The 21,194-nt window shown below is 28.3% G+C and overlaps 1 protein-coding gene across 1 annotated transcript in view; it reads left to right on the top strand.

The window, feature by feature from the left end:
• LOC100201106 (collagen alpha-2(I) chain) overlaps window positions 1–20,731 on the top strand; it is a 73,121-nt gene extending 52,390 nt beyond the window's left edge. The window contains exons 14-35 of the mRNA XM_065810747.1: window positions 247–390; window positions 533–730; window positions 2,463–2,516; window positions 2,669–2,929; window positions 3,180–3,233; window positions 3,342–3,593; window positions 3,772–3,825; window positions 3,919–4,071; window positions 4,297–4,503; window positions 4,580–4,633; window positions 4,709–4,762; window positions 4,849–4,956; window positions 5,042–5,095; window positions 5,179–5,232; window positions 6,095–6,958; window positions 7,040–7,306; window positions 7,469–7,534; window positions 7,619–7,760; window positions 7,862–7,965; window positions 9,613–9,687; window positions 9,861–10,097; window positions 20,509–20,731. Of these exons, the coding sequence (XP_065666819.1) occupies window positions 247–390; window positions 533–730; window positions 2,463–2,516; window positions 2,669–2,929; window positions 3,180–3,233; window positions 3,342–3,593; window positions 3,772–3,825; window positions 3,919–4,071; window positions 4,297–4,503; window positions 4,580–4,633; window positions 4,709–4,762; window positions 4,849–4,956; window positions 5,042–5,095; window positions 5,179–5,232; window positions 6,095–6,958; window positions 7,040–7,306; window positions 7,469–7,534; window positions 7,619–7,760; window positions 7,862–7,965; window positions 9,613–9,687; window positions 9,861–10,097; window positions 20,509–20,655 (3,603 nt within the window). The 3' untranslated portion in view covers window positions 20,656–20,731. The remainder of the gene's footprint in view (window positions 1–246; window positions 391–532; window positions 731–2,462; window positions 2,517–2,668; window positions 2,930–3,179; window positions 3,234–3,341; window positions 3,594–3,771; window positions 3,826–3,918; window positions 4,072–4,296; window positions 4,504–4,579; window positions 4,634–4,708; window positions 4,763–4,848; window positions 4,957–5,041; window positions 5,096–5,178; window positions 5,233–6,094; window positions 6,959–7,039; window positions 7,307–7,468; window positions 7,535–7,618; window positions 7,761–7,861; window positions 7,966–9,612; window positions 9,688–9,860; window positions 10,098–20,508) is intronic.
• Window positions 20,732–21,194: the final 463 nt, after the last annotated feature.

The raw sequence follows: 21,194 nt of genomic DNA, 5'->3' as shown, positions 1-21,194 counted from the left end.
AAAATTTTTTTGTTTTAATGTTATTAATAATTAAATCCCTAAGCTTATGAATGCTTATGAATGTAAACTTTAATGCGTCTATCCTTAAAAAATCAGTCTCTCTTTCTCTCTCTCTCTCTCTCTCTCTCTCTCTCTCTCTCTCTCTCTCTCTCTCTCTCTATATATATATATATATATATATATATATATATATATATAATTTATGTGAAATGAAATACTGAATTACTTTTTTTCGTTATATCTAAGGGGTATGCGGGTGAAAAAGGTGAGCAAGGTGACATTGGTGCTATTGGGTTTCCTGGACCAGAAGGTGTAATAGGCCAGGTTGGACCTCCTGGTCAGGTTGGAATAAGAGGTCCAGATGGTACTAGAGGCATAATCGGAGAAACTGTAAGTCAATTGCTAAATTTTTTTTCTTTTTTGGGTGTTAAGTTATTTTTTTACTTTTTCTTTGTTAATTTATTTTCAGAAGAATGGTTAGCAATAAAAAATTATTTGAAATTTTTTTATAAGTAATTTAATAACTCTTTAGGGCCAAGATGGTAATAAAGGTTATTTAGGACCAAGAGGACCACAGGGTTTCAAAGGACAATCTGGTGCTACAGGCGCTCCTGGTGTCAAAGGTGAAATTGGTGATGTTGGTCAAACTGGGGAACAAGGACCAACTGGTGAACCAGGGTCTCCTGGTCTAAATGGTCAACCTGGAGAAGCTGGTGCAGAGGGAGCTACAGTAATATTTTTTACATCAATTTGAAAGTAGGTTTAAAACTATGCAAGCCTTCCCAAGAAGCGCGTGTGGTCGCACGCTTTGTTTGTCCACTTTTAAAGTAAATTTCTTTAGACACATTGGCCATGGCAGTTCGCATTTTTTAACTTTTAAAGTGTTTCAATAATTCGCGGTAAAAAGCTCAACTTATCTACTGAGGAACAAAAAACAATACTAAAAAAGGAAACAAAATTGTAGCAAAATATCAAATTTTAATTAAATAAACTAAAAAAATTTAATAATTAAAAAAAAGAAAATTAAAAAAAAAAATTTTTATAAAACTTTTATACAACTTTTGTATGTTTTTTTTAGGGTGGTTGTTATCTTTAGCAACAGAATTTGATACATGTTGAGAAAAAAAACATACATTTTATAACAAAAATTTTATAATCTTATAACAACAATTGAAAACTTTGATACGCAATTTATTCATGATTTTTACGAAACTAAAATATGCTATATGCTCTAGAATTATGAGAAACTTTTTAAATTTTTTTCTTACTTTTACTCATTTTCACATATTTTAGTTTTTAAAAAATGTTTTTGCTATTTTTGACGTTTTTTCTCAATACTTATATAATAAAAAAATCAGAAAATAAATTTTTATTTATTTGTAAAATATATTATTTAAATAATAAATTCTGTAATGACAGAAGAAATTAAATAAAAGAATATCGTGGTTTCTTTTTTAAATGTATTTACAATACTTAATGCCTGTCTTAAATTGTTTTCTTTACATTGCCCAATGTTAAGACGAATTACTAGAGATAATAAGCAAAGCAATTGCTCTTGAAAAAACGTATTTAAAAACTTTGAAAAATGTTTTGAATAAGCTCCTAAAAGTTTCAGTAATATAATAATGCAGATTTTGAAGCGTTGATAACAAAAGTTCATCAGGAAAAAAGCTATTGGGTTTAAATGTACAATTTGTAGAATCCAACAAAAGTGCAGACTATTTCAATGGGGGAATGAAAAAACCAAATATTTTATATTTAAACATAAGTATTAATGATATTTTATTATTTTACATAAAAAACTTGTTGAAAAAGAAAAAAAAAATCTTCAAATAAATAGTAATTAGTTTTCTTGCTTTTCTGTGCATTGATAAAAACATTTGAAAAACAAATTTTAAAATTGTCCTTATTTATTTAAACAAGAACATTTGAAAAACAAATTTTAAAATTGTCTTTATTTATACCACAAATAATAAAGTATTTCCTTAATATACTGACTGACAAAAGTTGTGAATAAATTGTATATCAAAAAATGTTTGTTTTTTCGTTATATTCTTATCTGCTTTCTTTCTCAACTTTTATTAATTTTGGCAGTGGAAAAAAACAAGTGTTCTAAAAAAACAATTTAAAAAAAACAGTAAAATATTCTTTTTTTGACCAAAGTTTTTTCTTAATTGTTAATTTTTTTTTAGTTTATTTTACTTAGATTTTCTATTTTGTAGAGTATTCTTTTTTATTTTTTTATTCGTTTCCTTTCTTTGAGTATTTTATTATTATTTATTATTGTAGTTTCTAATATGTCTATTTTGCCACAAATACTTAAAACGCTTACTATATAAAAATGTGGTTAAGTTGTTTAAAAAAATTACTTTAAGCATGGACGAACAAGGTGTGCAACCGCACGCACTTTCCGGGAAGAGTTGCTATGTATTATAAAGTAATAATTACTTTTTTATTTTCAGGGTTTACCAGGTCCTGCTGGTTTACCTGGTCCAATAGGAATGATTGGTGAAACAGTAAAATTCATAACTTTTTGTTATTAAATTTTTACTATTAAACATTGTAAACTTTTTTGCCAAATGGTTATCTGAGATCATACTAAAATATTACCACAATCACTTTTTATCAGATTTTTTTATACGTTTTGGTCATTTATTTACATTTTTAGGGTGATAGTGGTCCTCCTGGTGAACTTGGTTTCAAAGGAATCAAAGGTGTATTAGGTGATCGTGGTCAAAGAGGTTCCCCAGGCACAAAAGGTGAATTTGGTGAACCAGGAGATAAAGGCTCCATTGGTCCACCAGGTCAAATAGGTAAACAAGGTTTATCAGGTCTCCCAGGTCAGCGAGGACAACCTGGTGCTGAAGGCCTAAATGGTTTACAAGGACTACCAGGTAGTCCTGGTGAAACTGGACAAACAGGTGAAAAGGTATGTATAGAATTTTGTTTTTAAATTTTGCAAGCTTTTTTTGTTTTGTTGTTGGCTGTTGCTAGATTATTATTTAATATTTATTATTAATATTATGATTAACAATATTTAAATTTAGATTCAAAAGTATTTACAAAATTAAAAAATTTATACAACATAAAATTATTATTCAAGAACTTGTACTTGTTTTTTTGTACATGAAGATTCTTACTTTTCTTTTAAATATATCTTAAGTTGTTCATTTTTTAAGGGGTCAGAAGGTCTTGTTGGTGATCCTGGACGAGATGGTTTAAAAGGGGAAAAAGTACAATTACAACACAATATTTTTTTAAAAATGGATTTTTTTTTATAATAAAAAATAATTGAAATTGAAAATATTTTATATATATATATATAAAATAATTTTTTTCAGGGATTTACTGGCTTTAAAGGATCTAAAGGTTTTTCTGGAGAACAGGGAGAAGCTGGTCAACCTGGTACTGTTGGAAAAGATGGGAAAAATGGACAGGTGGGGACAAATGGTAGAGATGGCAATCCTGGGCCTAATGGACTACAAGGAATTCAGGGCATACCTGGAGCTAATGGTGTAAATGGAGTTTCAGGTGATTTGGGAGATGTTGGTTCACCTGGAGAAAATGGTCTTAAGGGTGAAAAAGGAATTAGGGTAAAAAGTTGTTCAAATTATTATATAGTTTAATTAGATGTTGCTAAATGTGCTTATTGGCAAATTAAACTAAAATTATGGAAATAATGTTTATTATAGAAAAATAGAAAAAATTGAAGTTATTTATCATAAACAGTTCATGGAGTTTTTTAATCTCTTACTATTTTATTATTTATAGGGAGATTCTGGTATCAGAGGTATGTCTGGCACTGCTGGACCAGCTGGGGAAAATGTAATGCTTTATATTGATGTTTTACCATTAATGTATCACCATTGTTTGTTTCTTTTTCGAACAAAACTATAAATATTATAACTAATTTTAAAGGGTCGACGTGGTGACAAAGGAGCAGAAGGACAACCAGGTAATCCAGGTGTTCAGGGAATTCCTGGTGAGAGAGGTGCTATTGGATTGCCAGGAGAAAATGGCGCACCTGGAATCAAAGGTCAACCTGGTCAACCTGGCAGTCCTGGTCAAGTTGTATGTACTATTTTCTTTGTAGTTTCTTTTGTTTAATTATTTTTTATATTTCATATAATTTGTTTATGTTAATTTTCACAAATGTAGTTAATGAGTTCTGTATATTTAGTAAATTAGTAAAGAAAAAAAATTTAGTAAATTAGTAAAGCAACAAATTTAAAAAAGTTTATTACAAGGTACTAAATAATGTAATAATTTAATTGTAAATCTTATATCAATTTTAAGGGTGAGCCAGGTGCACCTGGGCTTGCGGGAATTCATGGACCACAAGGCACAAGAGGGAAAAATGGAGAAAATGGAGCGGTTGGTGTAGATGGCATGCCTGGTGATAGAGGTTTGCAAGGATTGCCTGGTAGACCAGGATTACAGGGTCAGCCAGGAGCACATGGAAAGTTAGGAAGTAAAGGCGTTTCTGGAGCAAAAGGAAAATCTGTTAGTTTATTTAATAATATTTTTGTTATATTTTTTGTTGGTTTTAGTATTTTTATAATTAACATGCATTTTACAGGGATTGCAAGGGTTGAAAGGCCAACCTGGTATAAATGGAAATGATGGTCCTACAGTATGTTGTTTTATGTTTTTTACATATTTTGTATGCTTTAGTATTTTATTAAAATGTTCTTTCAATTTTAAACAGGGATATCCAGGAATGACTGGAGAGCCTGGTTTACGAGGCAGTCGAGGAGAACGGGTATTTTAAAAATAAACTTTAACATTTGTTTATAAGTTAATTCAGTCAATCAGCTTAATTTTTTTTGTTGATCTATCATTTCTTAGGGAGCAGATGGGCTTACAGGTGCAGATGGACTTCCAGGAAATGATGGTGAAATGGGACCACTTGGAAAGATTGGTTTTCCTGGACCTCCTGGTTTGCCAGGGCCTAATGTAAGTGTTACTATTTTTTTTTTTTAATATATAAAAAGATCACAATTAGAAATTATTAATTTTTATTAAGATAATAAATATTTAGGGTCGTGATGGCAACCCTGGACCCAAAGGATTTAAAGGACCTAATGGTGACAGAGTAAGATATAAGCATATATTTGTAAAATATGGATGAATGAAACATACAAACCTGTAAATGATTCAAACTTTTTTCATTTTTAGGGTGATCCTGGTGAAACTGGTGAAATAGGTGTTGAAGGTGATGCTGGAACTATGGTAACATTTTTGTTATGGTTGTTATGTAATTTGCCTTATGGTTACTATCTATTTTTTTTTAATTTAAATTTGACATATTAGGTTTCCTGACTCTAAGACATACTCATTATGCTTACATGTAAATAATTCAAAAAATTTTGAAATTTGAAGTTGTTTGTAATTTGTTCATCTTTTTCCATTTTTTTTTTTACTGTTAGTGGTTTTGCTTAAACTGTAGTAAAAACTAGCAGCTTCATGATTTCTCCTTAGTTGCATAAACTTGCATGCATGGTTGCATGGGTTTGCATGGGTTTATAATAGTTTAATTGTGCTAAACTAAAGTATTGTTTTTCGGATTTTGAATTAATGTTTTTGCTTGTGTTTGTGTGTGTGTATGCAAATTTTGTACAATCATTTTTTTTTTTTTTACTTCATTTGTTTAAAAAACCAGAAAATTAACTCGTCTATTTTGCTGTTTTCTCGAAGTTTTTTTTATACATGTCTTTATAATATTCAGTCAGGGTTTTATGTAAAAATTTATGTAAAAAATACACCAATACTAAAAATCCTATCTGATTCTTTACTTTTTAAATTTTGAAGTTCTAAAAAAATAAATTTTTAATTTTTTTTTAATTTTACAAAGATTTTTCTTGTAATAAATAAAACCCTTTATTAATTTTAATTGTCTTGAAAATAAATATTACTGACAATATTTAAGGTAATTAAAAACATTTAATTTTGGTACTTTTTTGTTTTGCTATTATTTACATACAATACATAAATTATTTTAGATATTTTTTATATTTATATTGCTAATTTATATTTATTTATATATAAATGACGACAATTATGACACTATTGCGAGTTACATATTATATTTTAGGGAGAAATTGGGGAATTAGGTGAAAAGGGAGATGTTGGAGATATTGGACCAATTGGTGAACCTGGTACTATTGGAATGTCTGGATTACAAGGAGAGCCAGGCCCTGTAGGTCCAGTTGGACCATCTGGTGCAGATGGATTTAATGGAAAAGAGGGAGCTCGAGGCCCAGTGGGAGATTTTGGCGACTCTGGGCGACCTGGTATACCAGGTTTACAAGGTTCTCAAGGTCAAGATGGATTTCCTGGTATAAATGGCGAGAAAGGTAAACAAGGAAAGAAGGGAATTGCAGGTGAACCTGGCCATCCTGGTGTAACTGGAGAACAAGGTGCTCAAGGTAGAGCAGGTATGCCAGGTCCAATTGGCACTAATGGAACTAAAGGATTTCCAGGTAAAAATGGCTTACATGGGCAACATGGAAAAAGTGGAATGACAGGAATGACAGGGCCTATCGGGCCACCTGGGCTGCCAGGTGAGGATGGTCGTCCTGGGAAAGATGGAGTTAATGGAACAAATGGGGTTGCAGGATCTAAAGGATTAAAAGGTTACATGGGTGACAGAGGAGATGAAGGTAGAGCTGGAAGCACAGGAGAAATGGGTTCGTCTGGTATTCCTGGAATAAAAGGTGAAAATGGAGCTGATGGTCCCAGAGGTCCAGATGGCAGACCAGGAACCTCAGGTAATCAAGGTGAGAGAGGATATCAAGGTAATATTGGTGATACAGGAAAGCATGGTATTGATGGTAAAGATGGTATAAAAGGTTTCAAAGGTCCTATGGGACAACCTGGAATTCAGGGACCTATTGGTGATGTTGGAGCAAAAGGAGATGATGGAGCAATTGGGCTTGTTGGAAATATGGGTTTAAAGGTAATTAGATTTTAAAATATTGAATGTAATAAAAAACTTTTTGTTTAACTCTTTTAAAATCTTTGCTCTTGTTTAATGTAGGGTACTTCAGGAGATGTGGGGCCAGATGGCCTAGATGGTCCGCCTGGACTTAAAGGATCACTTGGTCTCATTGGTCCACCTGGCGATCAAGGAATTGTGGGAGCTCCTGGAGAACCAGGTTTGTCTGGATTATCAGGTTTGCCTGGACCACCTGGTCCTCCTGGTCCTCCAGGTGAGTTGATAGGAAACTCTAGAACTTATTGGCAGAACTTTGGTTTTGGCGATTTATCTGAAACTATATCAAAATACAACAGAAAAAGAAAGTCTGTAAGTTGTTTTAAATAAAAATTAAAAGCTCCAATTTTTTCATAATGAATATTTCTGTAATTATATAAAATTTATAATAAATACTATTTATTTTTTATTTCCTCTATAATAATTAATAAATAATTAATTTATTTTTAAATTTATTTAATGCAAAATGTTTAGATCAGTGAAACTTCTGAAACTTCTGACGACATTCAAAATAATGACTTAGTAAAATTGATTAAACAAGTAAGTTTTTACAATAAAATGTTAATTTTAACTGTTGTTGTTTATTAGTCTTTGCTTATTTTTGCTACAAAAATTTGTATACAGACCCATGAAAATTTAAGAAACTTCAATAAAGTTTGGAATACTGTTTTGGATGATCTTGTTATAAAAAATGAATTAGGAACTCGAATGCATCCAGCAATTACATGTAGACATGTTTTTGTTAATAATAATAATAGCAAATCAGGTAAATGTTTATTTTTTTAATTTTTATGTTTTTTTATTCATTTACATAAAATAGTTAATAGTTTAATTTGCTTACAATGAAGTGCTTTATAACAACATTAGGAGATTATTGGATTGATCCAAACGAAGGTTCTCCAATGGATGCTTTTTTAGTGTATTGCAATGCTAGCACTCTTGAAACATGTATCTTTCCAAAACAGCCATTGGTATGATTTTTAATGAATTTTTTTATTTTATTTATGAATTTAATGCACTGTAACAATTATATTACTAGCTGTTAAAAAAACAACTAATGGTAACATTACTTATATTACTTTACTTAAATGGTAATTTAATTACTTAAGTAATTAAATTTACAAAAAAGATCCTTATTAAATATATCAACAAAAAAAATTTAATTAAATTTAAGTTGTTTTATAGTCAATAGCAGGTTTGTAGCTTTTTTATACAGAAAATTTTTGTATTAAATTTATTGACCAAACTTTTTTGTCTTGCAACTTCACATTAGTATCACTAATTTTTTTAAGTTGGCAATGCCACATGTGTAAGGTGGATTTGAACTTCAAATCTATTGATTGTGAGACAAAAGTACTATCTTTAGTCTAAACCGCATACTGCTACTTGCAACTAAAAGCTAGTATTGCACATTGTTTTATGTTGGCAATGTTTCTTTCCAAACTTTGCAGCACTTTCACTTTTTTGTTTTGCTTTAGTTATTTTGAATGTTAAATCAATCTTTATTTCTTTGGCTTTTGGCTTTACTTAGGATGTACCTAAGCATTTGACTTTAACTATTGAGGTTAACTCTTAGTTTGTTTTGTGTGTCATTTTGTATTCGTGTCTTTTTGTGAAGTGCAACATTTGATATGTTTGAGTAAGAGTCATTAACGTTGTTGTTAAATTTTGAAGGTGTTGTTAAATTTTGAAGGTGTTGTTAAATTTTGAAGATAAACCTTGGTGTTATTATCAATCCAAATTTATGTAAGTAACATGTGACCTGTACATTCAAGAATGTGAATACATGTAATTGAATAAATTAACTGGTTAAACCACTCAATTTAGGTAGACCAAACTAATTATCTGGAATCAATTTAACTGCTGGTATAAAGACTTTAGTAAGCTATTGAATAGTTTGATTCTCTTCTATCTAACTCAAGTTTAGTGGTCTCTCTACAGACCAGTCTTTATATAGACAAGAATTTGATTTGTAAACCACAAATAGTGGCAGAAGGTACCAACAGCATTGACAGTTCTTACAGTATTTAGTTTTTTCATTGTTTTTTTGTTGTTGTTGTTTGCAAATTTTATTCCTCTGAATTTACTGAATGCAATTTATGATTACTTCTATTGCAAGACAAAAAAGTCTCTTCAATGTTGTTTTACAAATGTAAGTATGAGTCATTTTTGTTTTAAAGCTTTTTAGATAAATAGCACTATTTACTTACATTTTAATTAAGTAATAGTCAATTTAACTTAATGTATTAGTAGCATTAGCAATGTTTACTTTTCACTGAAATTTTTCACTAAAATTTTTGCATAAAAATTTTTTTTACAGAAAATTAAATTTTAGTTTTTGCTTACTCTTACCTTTCGTTTACTCTTACCTCCTTACCTTTCGTTTACTCTTACCTCCTTACCTTTCGTTTACTTTTACTTCCTTACCTTTCGTTTACTCTTACCTCCTTACCTTTCGTTTACTCTTACCTCCTTACCTTTCGTTTACTCTTACCTCCTTACCTTTCGTTTACTCTTACCTCCTTACCTTTCGTTTACTCTTACCTCCTTTCTTTACTTATGTTAAGTAATTCAAAAAATATGTCTGCGTTTCCTTTGAAGTATTTCTAAATCTTTAGGTTGAAAAAGATGATTGGTTCAGTGGTAAAGACCACCTTATGTGGGCTTATAAAGATATTTTGGCGGAGGGTGGTGTAAGTAATAATTTTACTATAAGTTCATACATATTAGATGTTAAAAACTTTTTTTGTATGTTATTACTATATTGGTAGTATAAGACAATTTTATTTTATTTTGTTATTATTATTATTTATATATAATATTATTATTATTGAAACTATTACACATATTGCTATTATTTTAAAAGATAACCTATTCCAGTGATATGGTACAATTAAAAATGATGCAATTACTTAGTGCCAAGTGTCGACAAAATATAACTTATTTCTGCAAGAATTCTTACAGTAACATTACAATTAAAACTGACGAAAATGTTCATTTACATATTCACAATGGTAAAATTTCTATCAACACAAATGAAACATATATTCGTCATGGAATTGCTCTGAAATTAAATTTAATGGCAATTAAAGATGATTGCAAGGTAATATCAAAGTTTAAAATAAATTTTATTATTAGTTTGTTAAAGTTGTCTGTACATGTATTTTAATAAATGTTGCTAAATGACTCTATGAAGTTATTTGATAAAATGGTATTTACATTTCATGACCTGAGAAAGTTTTATCTAAATTATTTCTGTTTTTTAAAAATCTATAATTGAATTTTTGTATAAATATTACAGTGGTTTCCGACCTGTGCATGATGAACCCAACGGGTGTTGTCTAACAATTTGCCAGAGGTTGCCATTAGACCTGAAAAAAATTTACAGTTTTAATTTAATGTTTACGCTAATCAATAGTTTCTTTTTATCATTTTAAATTTAATCGATACTCTGACTGCAGTCATTATTGTACAATTAATCTTTACAATTTGGGGTGGTCCATAAATTATGTCAGGCAATTTTTGATCATATTTGACCCCTCCACCCTTGTCATAACATTGTAACTCTTTAGTAACAACTCCTGAGTTACGAGTTATCACGAAACTACTAACCCATCCCCTATAGCGTGATATAATTTATAGGCGACCCTTTTACAATATTTTAAGTGTGCATTGTGCAATAGAGTACATCGCACTTTCAAAATTTTTAATTTGCCAGATAATTTTTATGGTGCCACTATATGTGAATAATGACTTTGAGAAGAAAAATTTGAAAAAAAAAAATTTTTAAACTATGGGGGATTGCAGTTTTTTGAAAGGTAAAATTGATCATTTATGGATAAATGCAGAAGGAGGAGGGAGGTTAAAAATTTTAAATTACTGAAATTTGAAACTTTTTCAATTTTTTTTATATATTACCATATGCTATGAAACGTGAATAATTTTTTTTTGGAAAAATAAATATATTAGTGGGGTAAATTTGTTCAAAGATGTTCAAAGATTAAAATGCAAGTGTTAAAATATAATAAGGTATACAAATTTAAAACAATCAGACTTTCATAGTTTGAATGACATCATTTAAAGTTCAGACAATATAACTAATTATTATTTATAATTAGATGGTTTTAAGGGCATCCAATGAGTCCTTAGAAATCAGAGGAGGATTGTACAAACACAATAACAGGTTCAGGAAAAAAAGGAGGTTTTCTATCAAATCTGGAATAATTGGCCAGGATGCAATTATTCTGGTCTATTTGTATGCTGCTTTGTAACAAATTACTATTGAGGCATGTAACTGTTAAACTTTATGCTCCAACTAATTCAAAGGATTGTTTTACTGGCCCTATTGCAAAGACTCCATCTAAAGTTATTGGCATGAAAACAATTGAAACATTTGAACTGATATAATTGGTGGAACCTTGGATTGAACATCCTGAAAAAATTCCAAAACCAATTGACAGGCGCAATGCTTTGTTATAAGTTGGTATAATGTTTATCTACAGACCAAGTTGACATAAATCTTTCTAAACAAAAGTGTAAAAATATTTGCTATAGAAGATGGTTTGCTACAATAGATGGATGGCCACAGCAGAAGCTTTCATTCTTTTCTATATGAGTGAGCACTGGTGACGTTTACTGGTTATTTTTTTTAAAAGTTTCATTTAATCATTAAATGGGTAGCACAAGTATATTTTCGTATGTAATATATTGTATAGATGGTATTCTATCACGTGACGTTAAAATTCACAACCGCCATACTGTATGGCAAATAAAGTAAACAAAGCAAGCATTTATTAGCATAACATATTTAATTACAATTATTTAGATAACGTACCTTGAAGTAGATGGGTTTTTGAATATTATTATTGAATAAATTTATGTAGAATTTAATTATTTATCTCACAATATAAGTAATTTATTTTTGTTTAAAACTCTGTTAAATAACTTGTTTTCAAAGGCATATATTATAATACACTTTTGAAAACAAGAATTTTGAATGCTTTGGAGTACTTTATATACAGTTTACTTATTCGAACATTGCTAATAATTTTATGTAATGTGCGAATAAGTAAACTGTATATAAAATACTCAAAAAGCATTCAAAAATAGACTTAATTATTTTTTTTTATATTTTTAACATCTTCTTTTAGGCATTATAACACATAAGATTCTTTTATTTTTTTTAAATATTTTTGTCAATTTGCCAGCATACATAACTCAGACAGTGAATACATTTTGGTTGTTTAAGCATGTTAAATAACTTATTAAATTGTATTAGTATTTTAAAATGCTATGTATATAAATAATATGTTGAGTTGCTTTAGTATATTAAAAGTATTTAATAATAATTAATAACAATAATAATTGGCAACAAGGGAAACCACAAACTTAAAAGAATGTATCATTTTAATGCTGGTGCTAAAGATGTTAACAAGTTGCAGAGAATCCAAGTGATTATAATTTTATTATAAACTTCAAATTGTTGAAATTTTATGTGTATCTTTTTGCTATCATGTCAAGAATGTTTATCATAAAACAGACTTTTTATTGAAAAATTAACTTATCACATTAGTGCTGTTCATAAGTTAAACTTTAAATTTAAAAGCTTGCTTAAAAGCAGTGTTTTTAATTAACCGTTCTTTGCATTAAAAACTGCTGCAAATAAAAGTATACATATTAGAAATTGATTGAAAGATCTGCATTAGCTTTAAGAAGAAGACACAAAACAAATTCTAAAATTTTTTGATATAAGTTGTAACATTTCAAGGAGTTCTATAAATAATACTAGTAAATACGTAATAGATCTGTAAGTATTAAGACATTTTCAAGCAAACTGTTAAAATGTTCAGAAGATCTATTTCATTTCATTGATTAGTGTGCAATGAGTTTCTCAGAAGAGGTGACTCATTGCATTTAAAGTTGTTGTTAGTTGTGGGCCTTATGTACAATTCTATATATTACCACTGACAGTAAAGTGTATTGGACACGTGCAGTTTTTTCTTAATTTCATTGAGTTCAACAATGAATGTAAACAACTGGAACTTAATAATGGATCTCAATAATGACGTTTTAAGTTATCTGGATTTTTAAGAAATCAATTTTCAAATACACATATTACAAAAATATGCTCAAATTGACAAAAAATATGCATATTTAAAATAATATACATTACAACTTTTTTTTTAAATTGTGTTCTATATAAAGTACAACTTATCTAATTCGAATTTTATAGATGAAAATAAAAGTTTCAATAAAGAGATTTTTTAATTGTAGAAAATTGGTTTATTAATTTTCATTATACATTTTTAAAGAGATTGTTTTGAAACGTGTGTAAAAATATTGTTTTTTTTTTTTTATAGAAACTATAAGTTATTTTATCCTTGTCAGTAAAACTATGCCAAGTACTTGTTTTGTCAACAGTTGCTCAAGTCAACAGTTGATATCGTGGCGGTGACAAGATGTCTTTCCATAGCTTTACCGCTATTATTAAGCATCAAGATAGTAAAATGAATGAGTTGTCATCTAAGAGGCACTGCAAGTGAATTGCAGCAGTTAATAGGCAAAAAGAACTAACTAAATCCTCAAAAGTATGCTCTGCTCACTTTAATTCTAAAGGTGTCTCACAAATTTAAATGTAATATTTAGCAGGACTTTTAAGTACTTTTAGACAGCAACTTTTTTATGCCTTTATTTTTTAGTTCAGTTTATAAGGAACGAAATAAATATCTTTATGGTATTGATATTCCTTATTAATTTTCTTTTATGCTTCGACAATACATATATTTAGGCTCATCCATAAATAAATTATTTGTAGGCATACAATATCTGCTAAGCACATTTGCATACTTTACGGAAGTACTCCATGGAAGGAAGTGATTTATGATTTGTATCCCATTCAATAAATTTCAATTTATATGGGTCTACCCCACTAACATGCTTTAATTTTGTAGCATACTGAATTGCAGTAGCAACCTGTAATGCTTGAGCATATTCCTCCATTTTCACAACAATATATACACCCAAACACCAATTGTTGAAATTAAAAAATATGATATTACATATTTGGAAATAAAAAATCGACCACTTGCTGAAGATTCTTTTTTGTGGAGGATTTCATAGACATTTACTACTAATTTTAAGTTTTTGGGGTTTATGCTCTAGTCTTGATATCTTATAGACCTATAGAAAGAAAAAAAACTACACTTTTGTTGAGTTTTTGAAACAGATTTTTTAAATTAATAATGAAAAAAAAACTGTACACAATTAAACAATCCTAAAAAAGTTAATTAAAAGTAATGTTAAATATGCTGATTTGGCATTTTTGTGTAAGCTTGAGCATATTTTCAAGTACATGTACATATTGAAAAACTTTGTTTTGAAAAAACGCAAAAATGAAAGCAAAAACAACTAATAAGTCACAAAAACTCAAATTCCTTTTTGAATGGAACCTTTATTCGACTAACCCTTTCCGCTTTTAGGGTTTTCCCTCATTTTAAACTTTGAGTAAAAACTTTGCTTGAGCTTTTTTTGTTTACAGACATAAAAAAAAGTTTAAGATACATCAATGAATTCAATGAAATAAGTCAAAACTGCACAAGCTCTAACTTCAGTATATTATTCCATGTAGTAAAATGTGAATACTATTTTATTACTGTTATGATGTTTTACAACTCTATTCAATGGTGAATGTCCTTTTTTCCAATTTTTTTCATTTGTTTAACCAGCACAAGCCATAAATAATACTGCAACAGCTTCATATGCTTTTAGAAGTGTTTATTTGGTGGCAGGAGAACAATATACTACATACTTGTACTATAAATAAAAGTCCTTGAAATGTTACAACTTATTTTATAAGTTTTTTGATTTGATTCGTATCTTTTACTTCTTACATATCTTAAAACCAATGAAGACCTTTATATCAAACTTTCATCAAATACGTATACTTTTCTTAACTGCAGGGTTCAATGTAAAGAGCAGCTACTTTTAAACACACAGCTTTTAACTTTAAAGTTTAATTTATGACCATCAACCATGCAAGGAGTTAAATTGTAAATAAAAAGTCTATGTTTTATGAAAAACATTCCGGAATTTCAGGTTAAGGTAAACATATTTTCAACAATTTGAAGTTTTTAGTTTAAAGTAAAATCGTAGTCATTTGAATCTTCTACAACTTTTTTGTACAAGTGTTGATTGCCTTTAAAATCTTACATTCTTCTAAGTTTGTGGTTTTGCTTGTTTGTATTGTATTATTGTTCAAATTATTTACAATTTACTTAGTTGCTAAGGTTAAGGACCTTGTTTGATCAAACAAAGTAATTAACCTTAGCAACTAAGTAAATTGTTAATATTAAATAACTTATTTTCTAAATTCAATTGACAATTCACTGTCAATTGATGGTGTTTAGAAAATAAGGTATTTAATATTGAGTTTTAGTTTGAACAAAAAAAAATTAATTATATCATGAGAAAGAGAATTAAATTCTACATTAGCAGATAATAGTAATTAGCCATGCATTAAACCAATGCACATTTGTTTGACCTACAAGATGGCATCGGAGTAACAATGTTTACATCGTGACCTCAATAGAACACCATCTATAATACCCTATTGTGCAATGCACATTATACAATTAAAAGTCACACGCAATCAAAGCTTTAAAGTTGAGGTTTTATAAACTGTTTACAATGTTTAATTCTTTGCAAATATTAACCAAAACATATAATAAATTGTTTTGTTGATGAATAATTGTAAATCAATTATAAAAAAAAAATTGTAACAAAAAATATGGCATCTATAAAATTAAAATATAAATAAAAATCAGATTTTTGAAGTCAAAAAACATAATTAGCTGCAAAAATGCAGTGATTTAGGAGCAACCTTATAGAATTTATTGTTCACCACAACATTGCAAATGTTATCAAGGGGTTGCAGCATGGGAAAGATTGGGAACAAAGTTTGGAATTGCTGAGATATTATATGAAATATTTTTGAACTAAAAAAATTTCAAAGTTATATTAGTTTACATCTTAATAAAGTTAAGTTTTTATTTATTAGTTTTAAAAAGTGTAAATTATTTTTAATTATATCTATGGTTATTGGACAAAATAGCTTATTTCCTTTTTTTAAGTTTTTAATGATGCAGCTTTAAAGTTTTCAATTACAAACTAAAAACATTTATTCAGAAATATTACTGTTGAGATGATTTTAGAATATTCAACTTATGTACATTCTGAGTTGTGAAAAAATTATATTAATACAATTCAATATTGGTTAGGGACCTAAGTTTAACAATACAGTCCTACTGGACATACGATAAAATGTTTCTCTAGTCTAGATGGTTAAAGGTCATTTGGACATCACATTTTGCCTTATGTTAGGCAAATTAATAACAAGTTACTTTGTAGGGATGGCACTTGTACTTATTTTGATGTAAAAACGCAAATTACTTTTAAGCGTAAATTAGTTTGCATAACTCATATAAAAATATATAATTTAATTACATTTAAAAGTAATTCGTTTTTTTTACATAAATTATATAATGTGTAAAACTTAATTACTTAAGTTAAGTTTTTTAAATAACTATTTCTTAAAAAAATAATTTACTTTTACAAGTAAAAGTTATTTTCATTTTTACTTTTACTTGTAAATTTAACTTACTTTTAATGGTAAGTCGTGTAAAGTAAATTACCTTGAAAAGTAATTTTGGTTATAATTATGTAAAAAATTTACATCGAAATGTAATTTACTTTTTAAATGTAAAAAAAGTTATTTATGAAGTAAACTTACGTAAATACAATATTTGAAAAACATAACACTTACTTTACAAAGTAAAATAAAACTGCATCATAACAACAAATTACTTTTATGTGTAAAAATAACTAATTAGCGATAACAGCTTACATAAAAGTAATTTTAAAAAAATTGTTATTTACTTTTACAAATAAAAGTATATTTTTTATTTGAAATTTTTTACTTTACTTTGTAAGTAAGTAAAATGTAAGTTATATGTTGATTTAACAATTTTGAGATAGGTGGCGTATTTAAATCCATTGCCTGTGTGAGGGCACTTCTGGATAATGCTTCAGGTAATACTCTGATGTATGTGGGCAGTGTTTGTGGTGGGGCGTTGGGAAAGGATTTTTTTCGCATATATCATAAAGGGTAGTTCTATTATAATTAGGGACAAATACTGTCAACATGCGGGTATACCGGTGTAGTGTAGAAACGGGCTTCCTGCCGCATGCTAATAGGGGCTGCTAAATAATCATTTATTTTTTATTTCTATTTTTTGTTGAGCAGAAATAAGTTAGTGGCCAAATAAAATTTTGGCGGGGGGGGGGGGCGGAGGGAAGGGGGCATAATTTCTAAGCTATGGGTAGTTTATGCATGTGTAAACCTTGAGTCACTGTTTGTTAAAGCGTGCTTTTTCTCCATTTTTTTTTTTGTTTTTGCATTTACAATCAAGTATTTTGTTATGGTAATATGACGCAATATAACATCTTTGGTATTTGCAAGGACATCAACTGCTAAAACAGTTTCCAAAAAATTATAAGTATATATATATATAACTTATATGATTAAAGGAGTGTTTACTAGATATAATCTTTTATTGCGCTTTATCATATATAACCTATTTGAAAAAAGATGGTAAGGAAAGCTATTCAATCTTCTACTATAGGTTGTGGGCACCCTAATAACCTACTTTTTGTTGCGTTGGTGTCCAACCCGCACCAGGATGATTAGAAAAATAAAATCTTATTCAATTAAAATAGTGTTTTAGAATAAACTTGTAATTTTTTTCAAACGTTAGTTTGACTTCAAAAGATTTTTGCGACTATCAATTGTCCCAGAATCTTGCAAGTGATTTTTCACTACCTTCCAGATTAGCTAGAGCTCTGAAACTTCCAGCATTTGTGGAAGTTTAATAAAAGTACATCTTAGAATCGTTTTCAGAGCCAACTGGAGAACTTCACTTTTTTGAATCTCTTTTTTTTTTTTTTTTTTTTTGATTTTACTTTATCTTTTAGACTTTACTTTGATTTTACTTTATCTTGACAGCATTTGTGTAGTCCCGATGAACATGCATGTTAAATTTGTTTCCTGGGCAAAGGGGGTTGTACACTTTTTTTTTTCTCTAATATTTTGTTCTTTAAAGTTGGGGTAACTTTTTAGAAGAAAGATTTTTTGCAAAAAAGCTTTGAAAAGGTATTTTTTTGATTTATTTGTTTTAGTATTCATTTGTTGGGAGGAAATAGGTTAGTGGCTCTGATAAAAATTTACCGCCAAAACTTGCCAACTGAAATGCTCAATGTACAAATGTGCTAACTCAAATGCATATATAAGAGCTTGGAGGTCGGGGACACCCCCTTCTTTCCCTGTTCGGGATGGCCCTGATCAGCCCTGGTCGTAACAACTACTCTAACAGAAATGACAATTTTTTTTGTTTGTTTATTTATTCATAAAACTGTTGTCTAAAATGAACTAATTTCAATTAGTCTATTCAAGACAATATTTATTCCTTTATTATTCCATTATCTAACAACTATTCTAGTTAGTCATTTCCAGAAATAACAAATCTAAACAAAATCAAAATTTTGTTTAGATTGGTTTTTAACAACAACCACGCTGAATAAAAGAAGCCAAAATACAAAACTTAGAATAATATTGCAAATGCAGAGCCATTTCCAAAGCTAGAGCAATAAACCAGACAGTCTTTTAAAAAAAAAAAATTTATATAACTAATGTAAATAACATCAAGATTAATTTAAAAAAAAAAAGTTAAAGTTAAAAAAGTAAAAGTAATTACCTTTATTTTGTAACTTTTCGTAACCACAACAACCACTTATTTCAATTTCTTTAACATAGCAAATTTAATAGAATGGTTCAAAAAAGCGCACATTTAAATTTAAAATTATACGGTCGATCGTGAAGAAAAGGGTCTTAATGTTATTTTATCATACAGATGAAATAACATCAAGTTCTTTTTTCAGTAAATTTTTGTTACTTTTTTTACTTTGAATTTTCAAAAATTTAAAGTAAAAATGTTAACAAAAGTGCAAATCACAACATTTAAATAACCAGATTCTAATCATATATTTAAAATTAGGCCCTTAGCAAGCTTTTTGTTTTTGTTTGAGAATTTAACTTTATGTAACGACATGGAACAAACTCCAAACATTTATATATTCATATTTATGTAAAGCTTTTCAAAAGTATTGCGATAATCGGAGTCTGTTAACAATAAACCCCTAAAATATTAACTTCCCTTGCATGCCATTAGCGTGAGAGCAATCAGTTTATAACATTTATATATACATTTTTTTTAACATTTTAAACTTAATTTATGTTCACTAACAAGTCTCTAATGTCATGCAAAAACCTGTTAGTGCTCAAAAATTATGACCATATAAATTTTGAGCAACCTCTCCGAATATTTAGGGGATTTAAAGTATTATATTTAATTAAGTTATAAGTTTGTCTGACTAGCAAATTCTTTTCCTCGTTCGAAAGTTCGGAGCGAAAGTTTATTCAACTCTTTTTTCGTGAATAAATAATCAAATGACGCGAACTTGAAATTTGTCAAAGAATAATGAAAAAAATTAAGTTTTTATAAGTGACTTTAGTCTACAAAATCATTTGTATTTTTTATGTGTCGTTTTAGTCTACAAGATCATTTGTATTGTATAAAAATATTTTTGAGACGGTCTGATTCGGAGAATGGTTATTATAGCTAAAACTTTATCATGCACCGGAACTAGAGGGTTTTTTTGTAATTTTATTTGTAAATTTATTTTGCATTTGGTAGCATATTACTTTTATGTAATTTACTTTCATATGCAAGTTATTTTTTAACATAATTTTTTTTTAATTATTTACTTTTATAGGTAAATGTAAATTACAGTTTAAGGAACTTTTATATTATGTAATGTAATTTTCAAAAGTAATTAACTTTTAAATGTAAAAGTAAACAGCTTTTTCATGTGACTTTTACATGTGAAAGTAAATTACTTTTTGATGTAATCTTTTACATAATTTACTTTTGAAAGTAAAAAACTTATATTATAAAGTAAAAGTCGTTTCAAAAAAATTAATTACTTATACGGAAATGTAAATTTACATGAAAGGTTTAAAATTACTTATGTAATTTACTTTTTGATAAAAAATCGTGCAAGTAAAAAAATGTAAGTAAAAGAGCCATCCCTACTTTGTGGAAACACATTTGGTAAAAATGGACATTTTTTCTTATACGATTTGGAAATCTTTTTTTTTATAATAAAAAACTTTTAACCTTTTAACAAAAAACTTTTCTCTCTCTCTCTTTTCTCTATTTTATATATATGACACACTCAGCAGAAAAAAGTAGAAGCTCAAGTTAGCTGAGTTCTTTTACTAATTTATATTTGCTTTAAGAACATCCAACTTGTTTCGTAAAGTCTTTATTTAAGAACAATCAAAGTTTTTTTAAAAAAATTATTGTTCGAAATGTAATTTTAGAACATATTTTAAATATTAGGTTAAAGACGATAAATGGCGAGAGAGCGTTTTTGAAATAACTTCAAATCGCTTAGAAAATTTACCAATTCAAGACATAGGAGTTACAGATATAGCGGACGACGGAGAACAGTTTGGCTTACTTATTGGTCCAGTTTGTTTTTCATAAACATGTTTTTAGTAACGTATTTGGTTATTTTGGAAATGTATTTTTATTTATTTTTTCATAAAACAAGGTTAAACGATTTTTTAACATTTCATTAAACTAACAGACAGTCAATCAATTAGAATTTTATCTCAACTAACTTTTTTAGAAAATTTTTTAGAAATCCTAATTTTTTTACAAATTATTTATGTAAGGCTAGATTTTTTTAAATTAGTTTTTGTATTTAGAAACAGTAAAACTTTGCAGTATAATTGTGCAAATATTAAATAAGTAAGATCTCAAAAATATTATAAGTTCAAGATAAGTTCTAAATTTTGAGGCTTTTAACCAAACCTCTTCAGTAAAAAAATGTTACACTTACCATCAATGAAAACGTTTTGGCTTCAAAATTATGTATTTATTAATTCTTAATTCTTTGAATATATAAAATAACATTTTTGCCTAATAAACACTATCTGACGCTTCTTTTAAATAAACACTATCTGACGCTTCTTTTAAATAAACACTATCTGACGCTTCTTTTAAATAAACACTATCTGACG

This window comes from Hydra vulgaris, chromosome 11, assembly GCF_038396675.1.
Source record: "Hydra vulgaris chromosome 11, alternate assembly HydraT2T_AEP".
NCBI classification, from domain to species: Eukaryota; Metazoa; Cnidaria; class Hydrozoa; order Anthoathecata; family Hydridae; genus Hydra; species Hydra vulgaris.
This window is presented reverse-complemented; position numbering and strand designations above follow the sequence as displayed.